Source organism: Arachis ipaensis, chromosome B8 (assembly GCF_059453495.1).
Source record: "Arachis ipaensis isolate K30076 ecotype BB chromosome B8, ASM5945349v1, whole genome shotgun sequence".
In the NCBI taxonomy this organism is placed as follows: domain Eukaryota; kingdom Viridiplantae; phylum Streptophyta; class Magnoliopsida; order Fabales; family Fabaceae; genus Arachis; species Arachis ipaensis.
This window is the reverse complement of record NC_142443.1, coordinates 3,382,633-3,402,382: the sequence shown is the minus strand read 5'-3', so window position 1 is coordinate 3,402,382 and position 19,750 is coordinate 3,382,633. Positions and strand designations below refer to the sequence as shown.

The window sequence follows — 19,750 nt, the reverse complement described above, 5'->3', positions numbered from 1 at the left end:
TTGGATTGAATTCTAGATTTATTGCTGATAGAGTAAAATTGTACATGAATTATCATTATCATTAATGATAATAGTGCGTGCGGGAAATGTTCAGAGACCCTTTTTCCCCTTGCGTTTCCCTGTTGGCATGCATTCAAAGTTGGAAGTTCATCTGTAAAAACTTCATGGGCATGGGGATGGTCTAAGATGACTTTGGCTTGGCAATCTTTGCCCAGAAGGACAATAATACCCTCAACAAGGAGTAAAGGATTGCCTTAATGCAAAAATCCACCAAGTTCCAGCAAGTGGAAGGCCAATACCAGGGATATAACAATCTAAAGAACAAACTTATAAGATGCCGAGGGTATCGTCCAACCTGAGTGCCATTTTATAATATCTAAGTCAAATGTTTCTAGGCTGCAAACATCTAGCTCCTACTATTTTAGTTAACTGTCAAAATACAACCTAGGTTGAGAATAACAGCATTTGCCACTTACCGGAAAGAGCAAATCCAATGCTTCCCAGGCCGTATGACAAACGGCTCTAGTGGGATACATCAGACCGCCAGGAGAAGTGAAACTATACAAACAAGTTTTTAGTCTTGTACTTGTAGTCATTCTAAGTTCCATGCCTGTACAATATTGATAAAAAAAATAAAATAAAAAGGGGGTTAGTTCGAGATAAGAATTTTTTGAGTATAGTATTTCATGGTAACTATAGTCCATAGTACCCTGAAGGACCTTAATTTCTGAAAGGTAATGCAGTAGTACTGGTTCCACCTTCAACTTTTGAAGCTGAAAATAATTTCAGAACCACAGATCAGTAGGGTAGCTAACATCATCATTTCTACATTGGTACAGAGAACAACTCCAAACACAAAAAGTTGTACCTGATCAGTAAGTTCTGTAACAAATATATCTGCCGGGCCACCATTCAAGAAGGCATTTGGAAAAGTTGGACAATGTTTCAGAAAGCTATCCATTTTGTGAGCTGCATAGAGAACCAACAACCTTTTTAGAAGACTTGGACAATTATTCATAGGCTAATCCGGTCTACATAATATCTACCTGCATTGTAAAAGAGCATGAACCTTGAAAGCAAAAGATACATATCTCGTTGTGCCTGGAATTCAATGAAAATTTTAAGTGCCGCTAAATCCATATCAGGTGAGCATAGTTCTACTGATAAATAACACTCTGAGGAGATCTCATCAGACCTGAACTGGGATTTTATTCAATTGATTGGGGACCAATGTAACATCTTGCAGAAGGTACTGATCTTGAAGTGGAAGAGGAAGAGGAAGAGGAAGAGGAAGAGGAAGATTAATAATCATTGGCCAAAACTTTTTCCGAAACATTAATAAGATTTGGCTATAGGACTCTTACACGGAATAGAGACTGGAAACGCCTTGTGTGTGTTTGAATGTCAATCCTTTTCATAAACAAACAATAAATATTTTTAAAGTTACAAGGGAATAAGCATAACTAACTTGTTCATCACTTCATCTACAAAAGATTCATCATACATACCAGAAAACATTAGTGGCACCTTGAACAAGAGCAGCTGAGTAGCGAAGCAGAACTTCTGAATTGTCAAGTTGAACTTCAAATAACTGCAAAAATGTTTGAACCAGTTTTATATATATATATTTTGCGCAACAATCTATAAATGAAATGAAAGGCAAGACATACCCATTTGTGGAAGAGGAGGGCAAATATGTTGGATGCAAATGATTGGGTCCACATTTGAACAATCATTTCAAGAATACGTTTTCCAGTCTCTGGAACTCTGGCAAAATACTCAGCAAGAACATCATAGAAACATAACGGACCTTCAATCAAATCCTCTGCAGGAGATATAACATCTTCTTCCTTTTTCACTATTACATCTGTTCTACCCAGGAGACTCAAAATCATCAACTATAATACGCGTACAGTTTCAAATTTCCATAACTAACTCACCTTTCGCCCGATCATCCACTTCTAAAGCTACATCTGCAAATAGCTCCTGCAACAAGTTGCGCCTCTGCGACGGATTAGCTACTGCCTGCAACACACACACATATTTACATCAACACAAAGCAAGCATTAAGATTAAAAAAAAAAACTTGAAATTAGAAGAAAAGGAACCCGGTGGAGCTTCTTGTGGATGGCTTGAGAAAGAGCACTGAGACAACTACTAGTCATTTTTTTTTTTTGTTTTCAGGAAGCAATATTCTGATATCTGAATTCAAATGGAGCAGCAGTGTTTTATAGTCTTTTTTATGAAAACACAGATTTCAATTTCCACATGATATGTGTGTGTATAATATCTTCCGACAGCACCACCGACCGTACAGTAGTACAAATCAAAGTTGACGCATGTTTGGAGTTGGATCCTAGTGTTTGGTCCTAATTAATAGTTGTCCATAGCCGTTTCTCTCTTTTGACATATATGTATGTGGTTTTTGTGCTTTTCATTTTCGTGCAACTATATTGTTTATTTATTTAAATTTAATCTAATCTAATGTTATGTCATTTTATGTTAGAGAGACGTAGAAGGAAATGTGATTAGTGTGAGGTGTTTGGCCACGGTGGCACCATGGAAGTGTCAGGATCAAAGTGTTGTCAAAATTAAAGGCTGGTATTGGAAATATGAGACACAAAATTAAAGGCGTTTGTGCATCGTTGCGGTTTAATTTGGTGGGTGCTGTGTTGTCCTAGCTACCGCGTGTTCACTAAAATAGTATAATGTTGTCAACTTCATAGGTTGGATCACTATAATTTAATTCATGAGGAAATCGGTTTACTTTGATTTTTCTTTTAGTACACATGTTATGTAAACATAGTTACCATTAGTTTTTTGTAGAGATATAAACTTCTCTTACATTATTATCTACACCTCATAATAGTAGATAAATGGTATACGAATTTAAATCTTTTATCTAAGAGACGCAGTTTTCACTGTCATCTTGGGAGCTGTTTTTTTTACTCTCATGAAACTCGGTTTAATTTTTTTATTCTCTAATGGATGGCGGTGATAAAATCACATTGTTTAAATGCATATATTATGTGCCGACCACAGAACTTTTCTCAATCTAATCAGCATTGCAGAACCTCAAACTCATCATAGTATTTGTTCTGAACTAAGTCAAAGTTCACAAGAAAACAACATTGAAAGGTCCAAAAAGGTTATTATGCAAAATAAGCCTATAAAAGAGAAAGAATCAAGATCTATGGAACCTTGAATCATTCAAATTAATACTACAAAATTGATCCGTGAAAATGTTTCTGAGCCCATAAATATTAAGTAGAGTAAAGTAACAAGTAGGTCCCTGAAGATTTTGATCTCGAATTAGTCTTTAAAAAAAAAAAGTACAAATTTAGTTCTTTACGATAATAAACAGTGGACACATGAAGTTCTTCTATCAATTTATCACGTAAAATTTAATGGTACTGCCTAGGGGTGTCAAAAATCCTCAGGAGGCGGGGATCCCTGCGGGGACCACCCCGAATGGGGCCCCGTTGGTGGGAAATTTTTTCCGTGGGGATGGGGATGGGGAGCAAAATTCCCTCGAGACAGGTGCGGGGACCCGAGCGGGGATCCCTGCCCCATCCCCGATAATTTCCCGAATGTTTGAAATTTTTTAGATAACCTTACTTTATTTCTAACATAGGTGGGTTTTTTAGTAATTTTACCAATTAAAAAAACACTAACCCTATTATTCAGTCTTCTCTACTCACTGTGTTGTATAATTTTGATTTTCTCTCCTTTTATGTATCTAAACCAATTAGACATATAGGATTTATAATTTTGAAATAGTTAGGGTTTGATTTTGAAATAGTTGCTTGATTTTCTCTCCTTCTATGTATCTAAAGCAATTATGACCATCAAAGAATACTTGATGTTAAAGACTATATCTTATTGCTTTTTTTTAGAATGGAAGTTGTATTTTAAGATTGTATTTTATGGATTATAATTTGCTATGTTGTATTTCTGGACTTATAATCTTAGATAAGATATGTTTGTGTGTTTGTAATAGTATTTTGTAGTTTTTTTTTATTTTTTTGATATTTTTTACTATAATTTTCATATGAATATTAAATATAAGGGGATGGGGAATGGGACCTCGCGGGGAATATGGGGAACGCGGGGAATGGGGATGGGGATTAATTCTAGGGGCGGGGAGCAGGGAGGCATCCCCCACCCCCGCCCCGCCCCATTGACATCCCTAGTACTGCCTATATATACCGTTAACTACTGTGACATGTTTATTAATGAAGGATTGTCATGCAGATAACAACTTTTAGAATGAAACTTCACATGTTTTATTAGAATTCACAATAAATAGAACAGTTGATAAAAATTATATGAAAACTCAAAAGATAATAAATATTTTACTATCCAAAATTATATTTTCTATACTCATGTGGCAATAAAAAGACATACATATAGATAACTTTGTTTTGTTTCACACTATCCATTAACAAAAAGACATATATGTCCTTTTTTTTCATCAAAGATTAATTAGTTCGTAGTTAAAATTTTCATAGATCTAATTGTCACTTTACTCTATTAAGTATAATGGTTATAACGACCAGGATTGTGATATCTCATTTAAAAATAAAGCCGCTACTCTAATAAAAAAAGAAAAGAAAAGAGAAAACACTATAAAAAAAGGAAGAACTAAAAGGGATAAATTGTTATCATAGTCACAAGATACACAAATTAACTTAAGCATGGTAATATCCTTGCATAATCTTCTCCGGTGTGGTCTTGCAGCGAACAAGTTAGCGAGTTCTCATCTATAATGAAGATCAGAAAGATAAAAATACTCCAAACAATGACACTGACAAAATGAACTGTTGGATTCATTCTCAATGGCTTTCTGTTTCACTTTTAACAAGTGATAACCGAACAACAGAAACTCTTGCATCTCCTGACTGAACTTTATTTCATTAATAAAACCTTTATAAACAACGTGTTAGGATGAAACAAACATCATATACTCACTAACGAAATTACAACGCCAACAATTGATCATCAGCATAAGAAATAATAATCAGAAGACACAACTACTATTGGAAACACCAGATGAGGCATATTATGCTAAAAAAAGGAAAAAGAAAAAGCACTATTCAATATCTACCAACCCATCAACGTTCTTCTAACTCTATCTACAATCTGATTTCTAGCAGCAACACTTGTTAAGTGAAATTCACAGTTCTCATCCAAAAGGAATCTGTACACCTCCCATTCACGTGCTGATGCTGAACAACGTCCTACTTCAGCCTAAAACAAAAAGGGAATAACATAAACATTGTAAGATCTTGATTATTGATAACAATTGGAGATAGTAGAGATTTTCTATCACATTGCTGAATTTGCTTACCGAGAAAACACAGATTCCAAGTGTTTTGAGAGCATATGTGACGTCATAGAACACCCGAGGTCTTCCCATTCCAGATAGCTCAACTGGATTAGCAACCAATAGTTCAGTATCGGGCCCTCGGTTGGCAATCACAACTCGCAATGGATGAAGCATTTCCTGCTTTAGACGTGAGCAAAGCGCACTCTGCTTCCCGGAATCCAAAATCTTTTTCCCATCTTTCTGCTGAATAAATATGTCTAAATCACGATACCCTTTTGTGTTTGGTGAAAAACGGCCATAAGAAATCTGCGAAGAAGAATTCAAGTGTCAGCAAACTGCAGCAATGCTATAGTTTTGCCAGGGTGACTAGAAAGTTAGTCTTAAAAGGATCATAGGTCGACAAAACTGATAAAATAACCATGGATATAAGTCCAAGAACTTTTGAAGTCAGCATTCTACCAAAAATTGAAGAGATGAATATTGTATATCTTTGAAGGATATTTGAACTTGAAAGAAATGAGAACCTATCAAGCATACTTATGTTGCAAAAGTGATTCCATAAAGAAAGAAAACCTATACCTTTATATTCATGTCTTTCAAAGTTCTCATAATGTCATAAAGAAGACCCTTGTGATCCGCACAATGTATTTGAATAAGTGTGTGAGCTGGACTTAGCGAATTGTCTATTATCACATTGGTCCTTTTCAACTTTGTCATATCTGGGCTAAGAGCTTGAGAACGCCGCTCATTATCTGATAGCTCGCATTGAAATAGCTCCTCGGCTAAAACAGGTGACAGAGAAGTGATGCCTTGATTACATTCATACTCCGGACCGGCCAATTGAAGTTCACAGCTGACACAGGAGTCTTGGAGAACATTGTTCAATCTTTCGCACGTCTCATCTTGTCGCTTTCTTGTGTGTAAAAGTTCTCTATAACAAAAAATAAGTGACAGTTACTAACAGCCAGCATTACTCACTTGAATCAAAGGCATCAATATTTGACAGAACCAATAGATTCCTTATAATGTTCATAAGCCAAATTTCAAGTAGCATCTCCTAAGGGGGAAGCCACATCTAGAAAAGAAACATATTCCTTGCAATCAACATTATCAACTAATCCCACCATGGCATTCAGCCAAAAAATTTCACAATCAGATAGGCCACTCACATGTTATCTGTTATGAAAAAGAGGTCCAAGACTCTGCCATCGGGTGTCGTCGTCACTTTCACCTTTTGTATAGAAAGTTCAAGCTCCGAGAGGACTTTTGTAACATCTAGAAAAGTATCAACTATAGCATAAGCAACAAAATCGCAGCTCACACACACACACACACACACAAAACATGAAAGATCAACTCAAACAAAGAGAATTTCTGCTACCGTGTAACAATCCCTTTCGATCAAGGCAACAAAACTTGAGTAAATATACAGGAGATGATCTTGGAGGTTGCTGGACAAGATAAAACGAGGCGGAACACGGTGGGCAAACTGATTGAAGGCGATCTTTAAGAAAAGAACAACTTGTAGCGAGCAATGTGGAATGAGGAATTACCCACAATACAATGTAGCACCAAATGCCATCAGTTGAGATGTCTGAGAATATTCAGAGGAGTGAAATAAAGCGATCAGCCTCCACTAGCCATAGCATTTAAGCCAAGAAAACCACTCACATTATAAAAAATCTCGAATTTGGATCCTCTAAATTTTAGATTTTCACTTTAGAGAATAAAGTGAGATCTCTCACCATTGAATGCTTTCTCTCCCATGTTTTCTTTTGGTCCGACCTATGAAATAAACGGTGATCATACTTTACCTTCTAAAGTAAAATTCAAAATTTAGAGAATCCAAATCAAAAAATCGAAGGAGTCATATAATAAAAGCCAAAGCCACAAGGAAGACATTTACTCAGAGTCTAAAATCTATTGAAAAAAAAAAAAATACCAGTAATCAAGATGCAGCACAAATAATTCAGCGAACTAAGATATCTATTTTTAGTATTTCCAAATTAATGAAATCTGTGCTATTATCATGAAAGTTATCAGAGTCAAAAAATTCTTTAAACTATGAAGCCACCAAAATTAAACAACTACTTTAGCAAAGAGGAAATTAAATAAATAACAAAATTTCCAACTGAAGAATGTCATAAAAGTGAAACAAAATACCCAGTCTACCAAAAGAATTCAACCGGTGAAAGAGTTTAAGGATGACAACCTCCTTTGGCAATGGAGAGACCGAAATCGAGGATGATTCTGAAGACATCGCAAGCGAGACCGGTTTTGTCGGGGCAGTTTACAGTTATGACAAAAGGCTCACCAGACTTGCTGGCTTCCTTTATCTGAACAACGTCGTCGTCGCCGCCGGCGCCGCCGGGAACTCTCATGATGATGATGGTTACAGCTCTGACACGCGTGGCAGGTCAAAGGAAGTGAATCGGTGAGTAGTGTGAGATGGTTTTGGTTTTATAGTTTTAGGTTAAGATTAAGGTTTGAGTTTGAGTTTGTTACGTTGCTTAACAGAAAAGAGTAATTGAAGGGAGGAGAAGGTTGAGAACAGTGTGGTGACTGGTGAGAGTTAAGATTAGATTTTCCCCATCTAATTCCTCGTTAAGCTGACTGTGATTCGACATGTCCACGTCAGCAACCCAGAAGCCACAGTAGTGAAACGTCGCCGAATGTTGCTGGTTTCTGACTTGCTGCTTATCTTTCTTGTTTTTTTTTTTGGATTAATTTGTAAATCTGAAGAGTTTGTGGTTAATCAATGCGTTATTTTATGTAATTCGAAACTTTATATTTATTTAAATAGATGAGTAAATTTACTATTTTACTAACTTAATTTAGTTTTATTTTCAGTTTAATTTGAGATCACGGTTGTTTCGTATCTATTTTAAAATGTTTTATTTTTTCATATCTATTTTAAATTTTTCAATTCCGAATTATATTGAGTGATTAGAAAATTTGTTAATTGTTATAATTAAGGGGAACGATATTTATTAATTAATTTGTTTTTTAGTAATTTTTAAATTTATTTATTATTAATATTACAAATGTGAAGAATATATGAAATTAATCCCATATAAAAAAATAAAAAAAAATAAAAAATTTATAAGATAAGAGATTTATTAACTTATTATCTTAATATTTTTGAATTAGATATAATATCTTTTTGTTTTATATTCTCTCACTCGATTCCTCTCTAAAATCTTTTCGGTGGTCGATAATTCCTTAAAGCGGCCAACATATTTGAATTAGTTATTGACACTTTTTCTATATACCTGATCGCGGCCTAATTTCTATATATTTATTTGGCTTAATACCAACAAAGCATGTTCCTATTGTGAGTTGTGACAAACGTAGGATTAAGACCGTGGATGCAATTCAAATGTTATTAAATAATCCTAAAAGCTCTTCAGGTCTTTTGTTTGTCAGTTAATTACAATCAAGTTAGATAGAAATAAATTTTTATATTTTGTATGTAATTAGTGAATTAAAATAAATATAATTTTATATTTAAAATAAATTAAAATAGAAAAGAAAAACTAAGAGAGTAGAAAACACTTTAGTAAAAGATTGGAAAGCTAAAAATTAAACTTCTAATGTATTTCAATGATCTTTTTTTGAAAATAGTGTTATGGAAGTTTTCAACAAATATAAGAAAAACAAGAATTTCAAATAACTAGAAGCCAAGGAAAGGAGGCAACACTCAACCAGTTCTATTGGTTTTACAAGATTTGTCACACTTGCTAGAAGAGTCATTAGGCAAGGTGAGTTAGAGAATTTATGAAAATAAGGATCTTTAGTTCATGGAACTTGAGCACTTGAGAGGGAATGATGATTGAAAATATGTGACTTTTAGAAAACTATGATTTTTTAATTTTTAATAAACTATTCCTAATTTTTTATTTGCCGTTTATTTTCCACCAAGTGAAAATTAGTCCACAAAAAGTTACAAGTCATTTGACTTATGTGGACCTTGTATCAGAGTAAAAGACACATCTCCATACTCTAATAACATTTATCTATTTTCCAAGGGATGTGTTTACTTAGAAGAAACTCAAAACCCAGAAAATGTGTATAAAGAAATTCAGAAGAATATTAAAACTAAAAGAAAAAAAAAAATCATAAGCAGAACTTTAAATTCAATAAACATTCCAAAATTTGAAGTGACAAGCTGTAGTCTTCTGGCAAATAATAAACATTTAAAGATAACAACTCTTTAAGACTTTAACTATGTGACAATTCAGAAACCAAATTAGAAAGCCATCCAAACCTCCTGAGTATAATAACTATGAATATGAAAAATTTTAAAACTGCAGATTCATCCCTCTTAACATGTATGGACAAAGTGAGGGAGTTAATTGCTCTTGTCGACTCCAAGCCTCAGACGGAAATCCTCCTCCATGCGAGGAAGGCCATCGCGCAACTTGATTTTCGGTTCCCATCCCAACAATTCCTTTGCCTGTGTTATGTCCGGTTTCCTCTGTCGTGGATCATCCGGGGTGTTCTCCACCATCTTGATCTCCACTTTTGGATTAATAAGCTGCAAAGCATGCATAAAGCATTAACAATTTTGCATTCTCTTTGCAGATAAACATATAGATGAAATGTGTTAATTTGGTATTGTGCTCATATAAGTCCTTAAGATCAAAACAATTTTGTAAATCATACTAGGAGAGATGAAGGCTACTAATACAAAAGGGTAAAACATCTTAAAAACTAACCTCCTTCACTGTCTCAGCAAGTTCAACCATTGTAAATTCACCTGAAAATGTAAGCATACTCAAATAAGTAACTGAGGCTAAATAAAGGTAAAAGTGAGTGGTATTCAAATATAGGCCTCTCAATATAACTCTTACCTGGGTTTCCAAGGTTGATTGGTCCGGTGTTCGGTCCTTCCATGAGACGGATAAGGCCATCAACCTAAGGCATTTCACAAAATAAATATAAGCAGATTCCTGGTTTTAATACAACAATTAAAACAGATTCAGGTACATACCATGTCTGAGACGTAGCAGAAACTGCGAGTTTGTGTCCCTGGAGATTGGACTGTCAAGGGTTCACCACTATAAAACAACAATAATTACTGATTAGGCAGAAACGAACCAGAATGGAGGGAAGAAAAATGAAGAATTAAGTTAGGCAATACCGAAGTGCCTGAGCAATGAAGTTGCTAACAACACGTCCATCATCAATGTTCATGCGCGGTCCATACGTGTTAAAGATTCTTGCAATGCGTATTTCTACGGTTGAAGATGAAGAAGAAAAACATCTCAAGGAGTGAAGTCTCTTTGGTAAATTTATACCAGACATATGTCATAAAAGACCAATAATTGAAGACAAGAAATTACCTAGCCCATGCTGCCTATGATAATCAAACATCAAAGTCTCAGCCACACGCTTCCCCTCATCGTAGCAGCTACGAACTCCTGTTATTAACATATATTAAGTCCTCAGTCTATGTCTACATGAATATGCATAAAAGAAATTATCTGCCTCAATAAGGTGAGCCTTCATTAAGGAGCAAATGAAGGGTGGGGATATAAAACAATTAAAGGAAAAATTCCCGGAAAACTCATCAAAGGAATTAGAAGCGAGTTCATAAATTGAAGAGGAAATTACTAACACATAGGATTAACATTTAAGAAGCCAAGGTAAAAGTTAAGGCCAGGAAAAAGGAAATTACCAATAGGGTTAACATTTCCCCAGTAGCTTTCAGGTTGGGGGTGCACAAGAGGATCACCATAAACCTCAGAAGTTGATGTAAGTAAAATCCTGGCAAAAAAATTAGAACCAATTAAGAACAACTTATAGCAGCATTTGAGGTTACGTTGAAAATATAAAAGAAATCCAAACCTTGCTCCAACTCGCTTTGCAAGCCCAAGCATGTTCAGTGTTCCAATCACATTTGTCTTTATTGTCTGTAAAGTTATTATTCCCTTACAAATTAGAAAGTCTTTCAAGGTATGACCGGTAGAGAAAAATGTTCAATTAAAGATGCATGACAGGAGCTTGGTGATGAACTAGAAAGCAAATTCTTCAGCCTTTACAGGATGGTTAAAGAGACAAAAGAAGACCTCAAAACGATACCTTCACAGGATTGTATTTGTAGAAAATAGGAGATGCTGGGCATGCAAGATGATAGATCTGATCAACCTCAATCAACAATGGCTCCGTAACATCTATGATGGGATCAAACGAAAATGTGCATCAGTGTCACTGGTTTACTAACAGATTTAAAGGAAAAGCAGAACATGCTATAATAAGCACAAGTCTCGGATAGTTGATAATAGAATAGTAGATGAGATAATACCATGACGGATAAGCTCAAATCTTGGATGACCAATCCATTTTTTGAGATTGTCCTTGGATCCAGTGAAGTAGTTATCAGCAACAATGACCTGGTTAAAGACAAGGTTATTGTGGCAGAACTTCGTTAAATCACACATTGTCCTATTTGCTTTATCATAATTTATTTCATATAAGATGATAGGAAGTTATTTCATTTATTTAGAATTATTTAAACATGAATAAAAATTCTTTAAGTGTAACATGCTGACCTCATTTTTTTCATTTTCCATCAATCTGTCAACCAGGTGAGACCCGATGAATCCAGCTCCTCCAGTGACCAATATTCTCATGTTGGACTGTAATCAAGAAGGAATAATAAATTAATAATAGGTAAAGGTAAAACACGGCATCGATCGAGGTAAAAAGATGTTTCTGTGAAATTAGTGATTGGGGTAAAGCTTATAGCCAAACACCAAATACAAATTGGATCAAAGATGCATAATTCACCTCTCATATACATAATCCAGAAGCATAGATACAACAATGAATATAAAAACAGAAAGGGAAAAAAAAACACTGAATACAGTTAGTATACAGTATACTGTCTATACTGATCTGTTTACAGTATCAATGTGTGACTTAGAAACAGACTTGTAAACAACAATTGATTCATTGTATCATTAACTAATTATGGTCACATCATATTCAACATATGGGGAAGAAAAAGACATAACATAAACCAAATCTTCAATCAATAAAATTCTAGCATTATGAGTTATATATAATTAAATAATGCAATCAACATGATGATCACAGTGACTTGTTTGCAACAAAAGAACATGAATTTAAAACTATTAAGTAAGCTGGAAGTTCGAATCAATCAACGATGCAATGGCTCACCTGAAAGAATTTGGAGAAACGCAAGGGAGATGGCAGAGGTGGCTGCTTTGTTGATGTTTGGTGATCTCCATTAGAAGAATTGTTTGCCATTGTCAGAGACCTTCAAAAATCAAAATCCTGCAAAATAAAAAAAGTTCTGGTGGATAAATAACATTCACAATCCAAATAATCTGGCTTTAAAAAAAGAAGAAGAAAAGAACAGGAACTGAACCTGATGAATAATAGGTCTAGAAAATTAGCAACACAAAACCCTAACCACTCTTCTGATACAAGCATAGAATGTTAATACACCCATTTATATATAGACAGGAATAAATTAAGATTCCCCACCAAACGGTGAATTTAAAAGGGAATAAAAACATTTATGAATATGAAAAATATAGAAATTTGGAAGAAAAACAATTGAGTAATGGAATCCTTGAAAGTCACGGAAAGTAGGAGGAAGACATAATGAAAGCACCCAGGCAACGACACAGTAATGGAAATCACACCAAACTAATATTCTGAAGTAAACATTCAGAAAAGGGGAAAAAATAAATAAAAATAACGAATAAAACGCAACCAACAGAAGCCCCACATTGAAATTTGTGCCTTTGACTAGTCTGTATAAAATAAAGGGTGTGAAATTACCCGACTAATGAGAAATTGAGGTGTTGATGGTGGGAGAGATCACGGATGAGAGTAAGTGAAAGTGAAAGGATCAAACTAGTTGGAGTGTGAAGAACGAAAGCGAATATGCTCTGTTGCTGCATGCGTATGTGAAGTACAACGTTACTATATAATGGCCTGCCACGTCATTTGTGATGACGGTTATTGGACCAACGTGGACCCCATGTTTTCTACCGAATTCAATCCAAATTTTAATCTCTCTATATTAATTAAAAAAGATAAGAATTTATGTTTCAATATTATCAATTATCCGCAACAATATTTTGATTCAAAAAATTTTTAAAAATATTTTTCTCAATATATAATTAATAGTCCGGTTACAATAATAATATTAATACCAAGTCAATAGCATGCGTTACTGATTTTGTTCTTGTTTAGCCTTGGTATCTTTTCTTAAATTTTAAAATCAAATATTTAAGTACATGAAACTCAGATTTAGATAACTTTTGTTAAAAACGATTGATTTATTTAAATTCAATTTTAATCTTATCTAATATCTTATCTTCTTTTCCGCCTTAATAATCATATCATCTCAGTATCAACATTTCAATTTTAAGTTAACTCGTTTTAACAAGTTAACATTAACATAAGCGGACTATATCATAAAAATGATTATACACAGCTTGGACTTTAATTTCATTTGTACAAAGCATATAATTTACATGATATCTCATACAAATTAATCTCGCTATTGGGATTGTTCCACTGAACAAGTTCTTTCATGCACTCTTCAATTTGCATCACCTCTTGCATAATAGTCTTCAAGCAAAAACCCAAAGCACTCAAACTCAGCACAATTTGGCTCTTCAACTCTTTCTCATTTTCACCATCATACAAGCTCTCAACAACACTTGTTGACCTTTGAAGAAAAGAGTCTATCTTATTCTCTATTCCTTCCTTGCCCAAAATAGAAAGCATCCATGCATCACACTTGGTTGACTTTCCATGTTCAAGATCACTAGAGATTCTCTTTCTCTCAATCTCCTCCTCAAGAATCTTAAGAGATTTCATTCTAGATATTTCCTCCAAATGTTGGATTGAAGAGCAAATCAACTCCTTAATGTGTCCAAGTTCATCTTGTAGCATGTTCACATCCTCTTTCTCATCATATATCTCATCCTCCATATGAAATTCTTGTTGGATAAACTTCAATGCATGATCTCCAAAGTGCAAGAGATCCACCAAATTTGACAATGATCCCAAAAGCTTATTATAACACTCTTTATGAAATTTTAAGAACCAGAAATTAGGCTCAATCTCTGCTTCCACCACAAACTTCCTTAGCTCATTAACTTGCATTCTAAACTTTCTTATGTTATCTTCCAAATCAGTTTTGCCTGCAACTCCAATTAGGCCTAATGACCCAATGGACTCACCAATTGTGACCAAACTTTGAGAGAGCCCAACTTTGGCTAAAGTAGAAGCCCTTTTGGGCATGAATATTAGGTCCACAAAAATAGAACATAAAAGCCCAATAAAAGTTTCAATGATTCTTGCAATGGCAAATTCGCTTGGTGGGCCAAAGTTTTTCCTACCAAGGATTAGAACAGCCCCAATAACCGCAGATATTCCACCTGCTGGGCCATACATTCGGCTTCTCTGAAGGATGCTTGCAAAAACAAACCACGGAAGGAGAGAAACAAATCTAATGGGCAAAAATTTCTCAAAGACAAAACAGCCCAAAACTCCATACACAGTTCCTAACACTGTCCCTTGGGCCTTTACATTTGCTGCTCTGAATGTGGGCTCCCTTCCTGAAACATAGCTAACTGCAACAGGAAGCCCGGCCCAGAACCCATTCTCTTTGCTGTAGGTTAATCCCATGAACACTGCAAGGCCCAATGAGATTGAAAATTTAATTGCTGGAACAAGGTTTGTGTTTCCCATTATTATGGCCCAGTAGTTAGAGCAGTTTCCTTTACTGTTTGGGGAAATTTGAGCTTTGTCTTTGTGTACAACACAAGACGTAGTAGTGAAGGATGTGTTGTGAAGGAGTTTGGCACAAAATAAGAAGAAATAAGTGGGTAAATCTTGGTGGGTTGTTGGCATGGTATGAAATGATTGGAGGAAATTTGTTGTGGCTTTTGTGCTTGATTCAGGAACAGTTAGGGAAGCCCCATGTTTTGTGGTTAAGGTAACATGTTCCTCTAGTGTACTAAGGCCATGTTTAAGGTCTTCATTGAGAATAACAATGTTGACTGGGAATGAGTTGGTACTTTTCAAAGCCAATTCCATCCCTCTGAGGTTGGTATCTATCTGTTGAAGCCTCTTCATTGGGACCCAGCAATGCAACCTGAAAACCTTAAGTAGAGGTGTCTCCCACCGTATGCTATCCTGTTCAAAATGGAATACACATAATAAGATTTTATTTTTAAATAAATTTATCAATTATTTTTACCTGAAGTTGATAGCTGAACTTACTTGACGGCCAACGATTGCTTGAAAGAGCTTGGTTTGAGTAGTTACGAAAGAGTTAGCATGAGTGACTAATGCATGTGAAGATGCAGAATTGATGTCATCCTCGCATATTACCTTTATTAGCACTTGCATTCTCTTCAACATACTCTTCCTTAATACCTTGTAATTTCTCTTTACCTGCACGTACAGCTTATATTATTTATGTTAATTTTTATGACTAATTGTATCTGAATACAAAGAATATGAATGATTATATATCTAACAATAACCTCAGAAGTCGCAAGACGAGGATAGGGAAGAAGCAAAGCAAGAAGGCTAGCGATGACGCCAAGTGCAGTACTTGCAGCCAAGCGTAAAGGGTGCATGAGAGGATCGGTGTGGACTCCATTAGCATAACCTGTCACATAAACAAGCACTATTTGACCAAGCGATATTCTCTTTGCCAACAAATGCGTTGACCGATCCGAAGGAAGAACCACCACAAAGGCAGCGACAGCGACCGCGACAGCGGTGGTGGCATTGGACAAGCGGGCTGGGTGCACAGCCCAGAGGGTGAGCATGGCGGGGCCGATGGCTTGGATGGTGGCGTAGAGGGCGAGCCAGCATGCTCGAAAGGTGTCTCCGAAGGTGGCGTCGTTGATGATGATGAGAACGAGAGAGACGTATGAGAATGCAGGGAAGGTTATGAGGGTTTGAATGGAGGGTGGGCCCAAGAGGGTAACGGAGCCCACTATGGTGCATGCTAGGGCGGTTCTGAAGGCTGAGGCTAGGCATGCTTGCCATAATGCTGGGAATTGGAACCGTGCCATGTCTCTAATTCTTCAATATTATTATTGTCTTACAAACTTAGTATATATAATGAGATTAGAGGCACCATGCATGAAGTAGTGGATGTGTACGTGGGGCATTTCTTAGGTAGTGGAGTAATGTTTAAACAGAAAAATTTTTTTATATTGTCTTTAATAAATATTTTATTAATTTATATTTGTAAATTTTACAAAAAATATAGGTATAAATTATATTAATTTATATGTATAAATTCTGATAAATATAAGGTAGAAACTTAGATGCATTCGACTTCATGTGAAGTTGATACCGAAAAGCCGTTAAATGATTTGACTAAATTTTCATCTAACAGCTTTCAGGTATCAACTTCACGTGAAGTCGACTTCACCTGAATTTTTATCTAAATATAAATATAAATTATATGTTTTATATTGTTGGTTAAATACTGACAAAAAAATAATATTTATTAGCCAGATAATATTACTCATGTTTAAAAATCAAATGTCTTTATATGAAATATTAATTAAAAATTTAGAGAAATTCACATATGCAATTAAACTGCTTAATCTAAGAGTCACCAAAAAAAAAAAAAACTGCTTAATCTAATATTTATTTACAATTATCATTTTTATACAATAATGTTGAAAATAAAATTGTTGGCTAAAACCTTGTTATACACTTAAACTTTCACTTTATACATAAAACATTTGTGTACAATAATCATAACTTGTGTTTATATTTTTTTTTTCTGAAAAACTAATGGAAATTATATATAAAATTTTGAATACAATATTATCCTCGTATATATAAATAGTAAATCTTATCTTTATATTTTGTCTTTTTGGAATCTCCTGCTAGTAAACTTGCACCAATGAGGAAACCATTTTCCTTTGTCTGAAATAAAATGAGAATAAGCTTTGTAGATCGAAGAAACAACTGAAACCGTGCCAAAAGTTAAGTATAAGAAACCAATTATTTGGCTACCAATATTTTGCTAATTTTCTGCCAATTTCTGCCAAATATTTGGACTCTAATGGAAAATACCATTTTGATTTTTGATAGTATTGGGTGGTTATGTTTCTTGTAACGTACATATTTTTTAACAATCCCGCTAGGTTATCAACAGCATTTCTGCCAACTTTTGCCAACTCTTATTTATAATTCTGTTTAATGGAAGTATCTTTGTGAATGTGTCTAATAAAAATATTTTTTTTATGACTGTGTTTAATAGAAATGTCTTTATAGCTGTATTTTCTAGATGTGTCTCTTTATATATATGTTTAAAATATAATAATTAATTATTATTGGTAATAAGTTAGTAGATAATATGTTGGTACCTTATACTTTTCCATTTTTTAATTAATGACAACATTTTAAAGCCTATGTAGTATATGGTTACGATAGATGTAGGAACCAATTTAATTATTTGCTTATACATACTGGTGAGTTATAATAAGGTCTCATAAGAAGACAAAGATGAACCTAATTATGTCATGTTCAGAATAGTATAAAAAATTAGACAATATCTAAAACTGTATATAGTAAGAGTGGTTATGCGCTTTGTTAGAGTTAGTGGCATTGGGTTCAACAATGCTGAGACTAAGAACCAGAAGTTTCCTGGCAAATAAAGGAATCGGCCATGGAAGTGGGATTTTCATAGATATCCACTCAGATTGACTTCCGTTCCAGAATTGTACTGGAACCTTTCCCTTCGCAACGATGAAGGGTCACATGGCCCACCAAATTAAATTCAGCAATGAGATTGCATGTCCCCTTTGATGATTAAGCAACAAATATCACATCAATGAATAATGTTTCATTCGTTAAGATTTTATATTGACCCATAGAATGTAATAAACAATATTTATTATTTTTAATTAATATTTAGTCAATATTTTAAATATTAAATATTAAATTTTAAATTCTAAATTTTAATAATATAAGAAATAAAGTATTAGCTAATATTGATCAAAATATTAACTTTTTAATATTTAGATAGCTAATATTTTTATTAATATTAACTAATATTTTAAATTAATATTTTATTTTTATATTATTAAAATTTAAAATCTAATATTTAGAATAAAATTTAGAATTAGTCAAATGTTAATCAATTTTATTAATGATATAATATTACTCTTTTTAAAACATATATTTAGTATTTCATAAAAAATATTATACAATTATAAATAATTTTAATTATTTATTTATTATAAATTTAATTATTTTATTATAACAAATTTTATTATTTTAATAATTGGTTATTTAGTTAAAAAATATGAAATATGGTTATAAAATATATATTAACTTATTTTTAATGTAGAGGAAAAACTTAGTTTATGGAAAGCAAAGATTTTCAATAAAGCAGGGAAGTTGGTCCTTATTAAGTCTGTTATCAATAGCTTACCTGTCTATTATCTGAGTTTGTATAAAATGCCAGTTGCGGTAGCGAAAAAATTAATTTCATTGCAACGGAAATTCTTTTGGGAGAAGGACGATGGAAGAGTTGGGTTAGCCCTTGTAAAGTGGGAGTTGATACAAGTACCGAAGAAACTAGGAGGGCTAGGAGTGGGAGATGCCATGATTCACAACACCGTCTTATTGTTTAAGTGGTGGTGGAGGATCTCTAAGAAAAACTGCCCATTATGGTAGAAGGTTGTGTGCTCGTACAATAATCTGAACCCAAGCCAGTTGCTATCTACTTAAGTTCTACCAGCAAAAGGGGGCGTGAAAAGACATAATGTAACCTGCAAATAAAAAAGCACATTGCCAGACAGAAAATGATTGATGGACTTGCTATGGAAGTAGGAGATAGTAGACTAACCAGATTTTGGGAGGATACATGACTACAGTCAGAAAAGTTGAAAGATTCCTTTTCTGAGGCTTTTCTTGGTTTCAAATAACAAAGGATCTGTAATTGGGGACTGTGGGTTTTGGATGAGATAGAATGGGTGTGGAACTTCCAATGGAGGAGAGAACTCCGCCAATGGGAGATTGATAGTTTGAATCAAATACTCGATATATTGCACGATGTAAGATTGATAGCAAGTGTACAAGATAGAGTGGTGTGAAAATTTGACAAGGAAGGCGTTTATACTACTAACTCATTTGTGCAGGTCTTGCATGAACATACTTTGACAGATGATATCCTTTGATATAAGTACACAAATGAAATCTGAAAAGGACTAGTGCCCCCTCGAGTTGAGTTGTTTACTTGGTTTGTGCTAGTAGGCCGAGTAAATACAAAGGATCGATTGAGTAGATTTGGAATTATTGATCAGAATGACAATATTTGTGTCATGTGTAACAAGGAATTTGAAAATGTGCAACATTTGTTTGTTACGTGTGAGTATGCTTGGCAGG

The 19,750-nt window shown here is 34.3% G+C and overlaps 4 protein-coding genes across 8 annotated transcripts; all 4 read right to left on the bottom strand.

Moving 5' to 3' along the window:
• On the bottom strand, positions 1–2,288 carry LOC107612922 (uncharacterized). Of its 3 annotated transcripts, none has more exons than XM_016314711.3 (11): positions 2,109–2,288; positions 1,941–2,025; positions 1,671–1,867; positions 1,509–1,591; positions 1,365–1,410; positions 1,196–1,252; positions 1,047–1,101; positions 869–969; positions 710–773; positions 477–610; positions 1–355 (listed from the first exon to the last, which is right to left on the bottom strand). In XM_016314711.3, exons 1-11 carry the CDS (start codon positions 2,163–2,165, stop codon positions 182–184), a joined length of 1,053 nt encoding a protein of 350 aa, XP_016170197.1. In that variant the 5' UTR covers positions 2,166–2,288; the 3' UTR covers positions 1–181. The 3 variants fall into 3 exon arrangements, with proteins under 3 accessions (XP_016170197.1, XP_088352485.1, XP_020964244.1); XM_088496359.1 differs by having other exon boundaries at positions 1,671–1,898; positions 2,109–2,233; XM_021108585.2 differs by having other exon boundaries at positions 477–773.
• A 2,600-nt stretch (positions 2,289–4,888) lies between these two features.
• On the bottom strand, positions 4,889–8,023 carry LOC107614042 (ACT domain-containing protein ACR9). 2 transcript variants are annotated; one of them, XM_021108584.2, is made up of 7 exons: positions 7,542–7,978; positions 7,075–7,114; positions 6,711–6,923; positions 6,499–6,604; positions 5,909–6,260; positions 5,351–5,635; positions 4,889–5,250 (listed from the first exon to the last, which is right to left on the bottom strand). In XM_021108584.2, exons 1-7 carry the CDS (start codon positions 7,587–7,589, stop codon positions 5,104–5,106), a joined length of 1,191 nt encoding a protein of 396 aa, XP_020964243.1. In that variant the 5' UTR covers positions 7,590–7,978; the 3' UTR covers positions 4,889–5,103. The 2 variants fall into 2 exon arrangements, with proteins under 2 accessions (XP_020964243.1, XP_016171741.1); XM_016316255.3 differs by lacking the exon at positions 7,075–7,114 and having other exon boundaries at positions 7,542–8,023.
• Positions 8,024–9,448: 1,425 nt separating this feature from the next.
• Positions 9,449–13,274, bottom strand: LOC107613469 (UDP-glucuronic acid decarboxylase 5). Of its 2 annotated transcripts, none has more exons than XM_016315474.3 (13): positions 13,145–13,274; positions 12,515–12,631; positions 11,884–11,970; positions 11,637–11,724; positions 11,414–11,505; positions 11,180–11,244; positions 11,010–11,098; positions 10,675–10,752; positions 10,473–10,566; positions 10,323–10,389; positions 10,183–10,246; positions 10,048–10,088; positions 9,449–9,866 (listed from the first exon to the last, which is right to left on the bottom strand). In XM_016315474.3, the coding sequence occupies exons 2-13, from the start codon at positions 12,602–12,604 to the stop codon at positions 9,681–9,683; spliced, it is 1,041 nt and encodes a 346-aa protein (XP_016170960.1). In that variant the 5' UTR covers positions 12,605–12,631; positions 13,145–13,274; the 3' UTR covers positions 9,449–9,680. The 2 variants fall into 2 exon arrangements, with proteins under 2 accessions (XP_016170960.1, XP_016170959.1); XM_016315473.3 differs by lacking the exon at positions 13,145–13,274 and adding an exon at positions 12,726–13,122.
• A 518-nt stretch (positions 13,275–13,792) lies between these two features.
• Positions 13,793–16,410, bottom strand: LOC107614495 (uncharacterized). The gene is made up of 3 exons (XM_016316692.3): positions 15,871–16,410; positions 15,605–15,778; positions 13,793–15,517 (listed from the first exon to the last, which is right to left on the bottom strand). The coding sequence occupies exons 1-3, from the start codon at positions 16,408–16,410 to the stop codon at positions 13,820–13,822; spliced, it is 2,412 nt and encodes an 803-aa protein (XP_016172178.1). The 3' UTR covers positions 13,793–13,819.
• Positions 16,411–19,750: the final 3,340 nt, after the last annotated feature.

Bases quoted from the DNA above. Each gene is read 5' to 3' on its own strand.
- LOC107612922 (XM_021108585.2), bottom strand. From the start codon at position 2,165: ATGACTAGTAGTTGTCTCAGTGCTCTTTCTCAAGCCATCCACAAGAAG. The intron at 1,253-1,364 runs GTAAGAGTCCTA...CTTCAAGATCAG, and splicing joins GTTTCCAGTCTCTATTCCGT to TACCTTCTGCAAGATGTTAC. The intron at 356-476 runs GTAAGTGGCAAA...AATGGCACTCAG, and splicing joins CATTGGATTTGCTCTTTCCG to GTTGGACGATACCCTCGGCA.
- LOC107614042 (XM_016316255.3), bottom strand. From the start codon at position 7,710: ATGAGAGTTCCCGGCGGCGCCGGCGGCGACGACGACGTTGTTCAGATA. The intron at 6,261-6,498 runs GTGAGTGGCCTA...TTTTTGTTATAG, and splicing joins TTTTTCATAACAGATAACAT to AGAACTTTTACACACAAGAA. The intron at 5,251-5,350 runs GTAAGCAAATTC...TTTTTGTTTTAG, and splicing joins TTGGAATCTGTGTTTTCTCG to GCTGAAGTAGGACGTTGTTC.
- LOC107613469 (XM_016315474.3), bottom strand. From the start codon at position 12,604: ATGGCAAACAATTCTTCTAATGGAGATCACCAAACATCAACAAAGCAG. The intron at 11,506-11,636 runs GTATTATCTCAT...ATCCCATCATAG, and splicing joins ATTTGAGCTTATCCGTCATG to ATGTTACGGAGCCATTGTTG. The intron at 10,753-11,009 runs GTAATTTCCTTT...TGTTAATAACAG, and splicing joins GGGAAATGTTAACCCTATTG to GAGTTCGTAGCTGCTACGAT.
- LOC107614495 (XM_016316692.3), bottom strand. From the start codon at position 16,410: ATGGCACGGTTCCAATTCCCAGCATTATGGCAAGCATGCCTAGCCTCA. The intron at 15,779-15,870 runs GTTATTGTTAGA...CTGTACGTGCAG, and splicing joins CTCGTCTTGCGACTTCTGAG to GTAAAGAGAAATTACAAGGT. The intron at 15,518-15,604 runs GTAAGTTCAGCT...CATTTTGAACAG, and splicing joins AAGCAATCGTTGGCCGTCAA to GATAGCATACGGTGGGAGAC.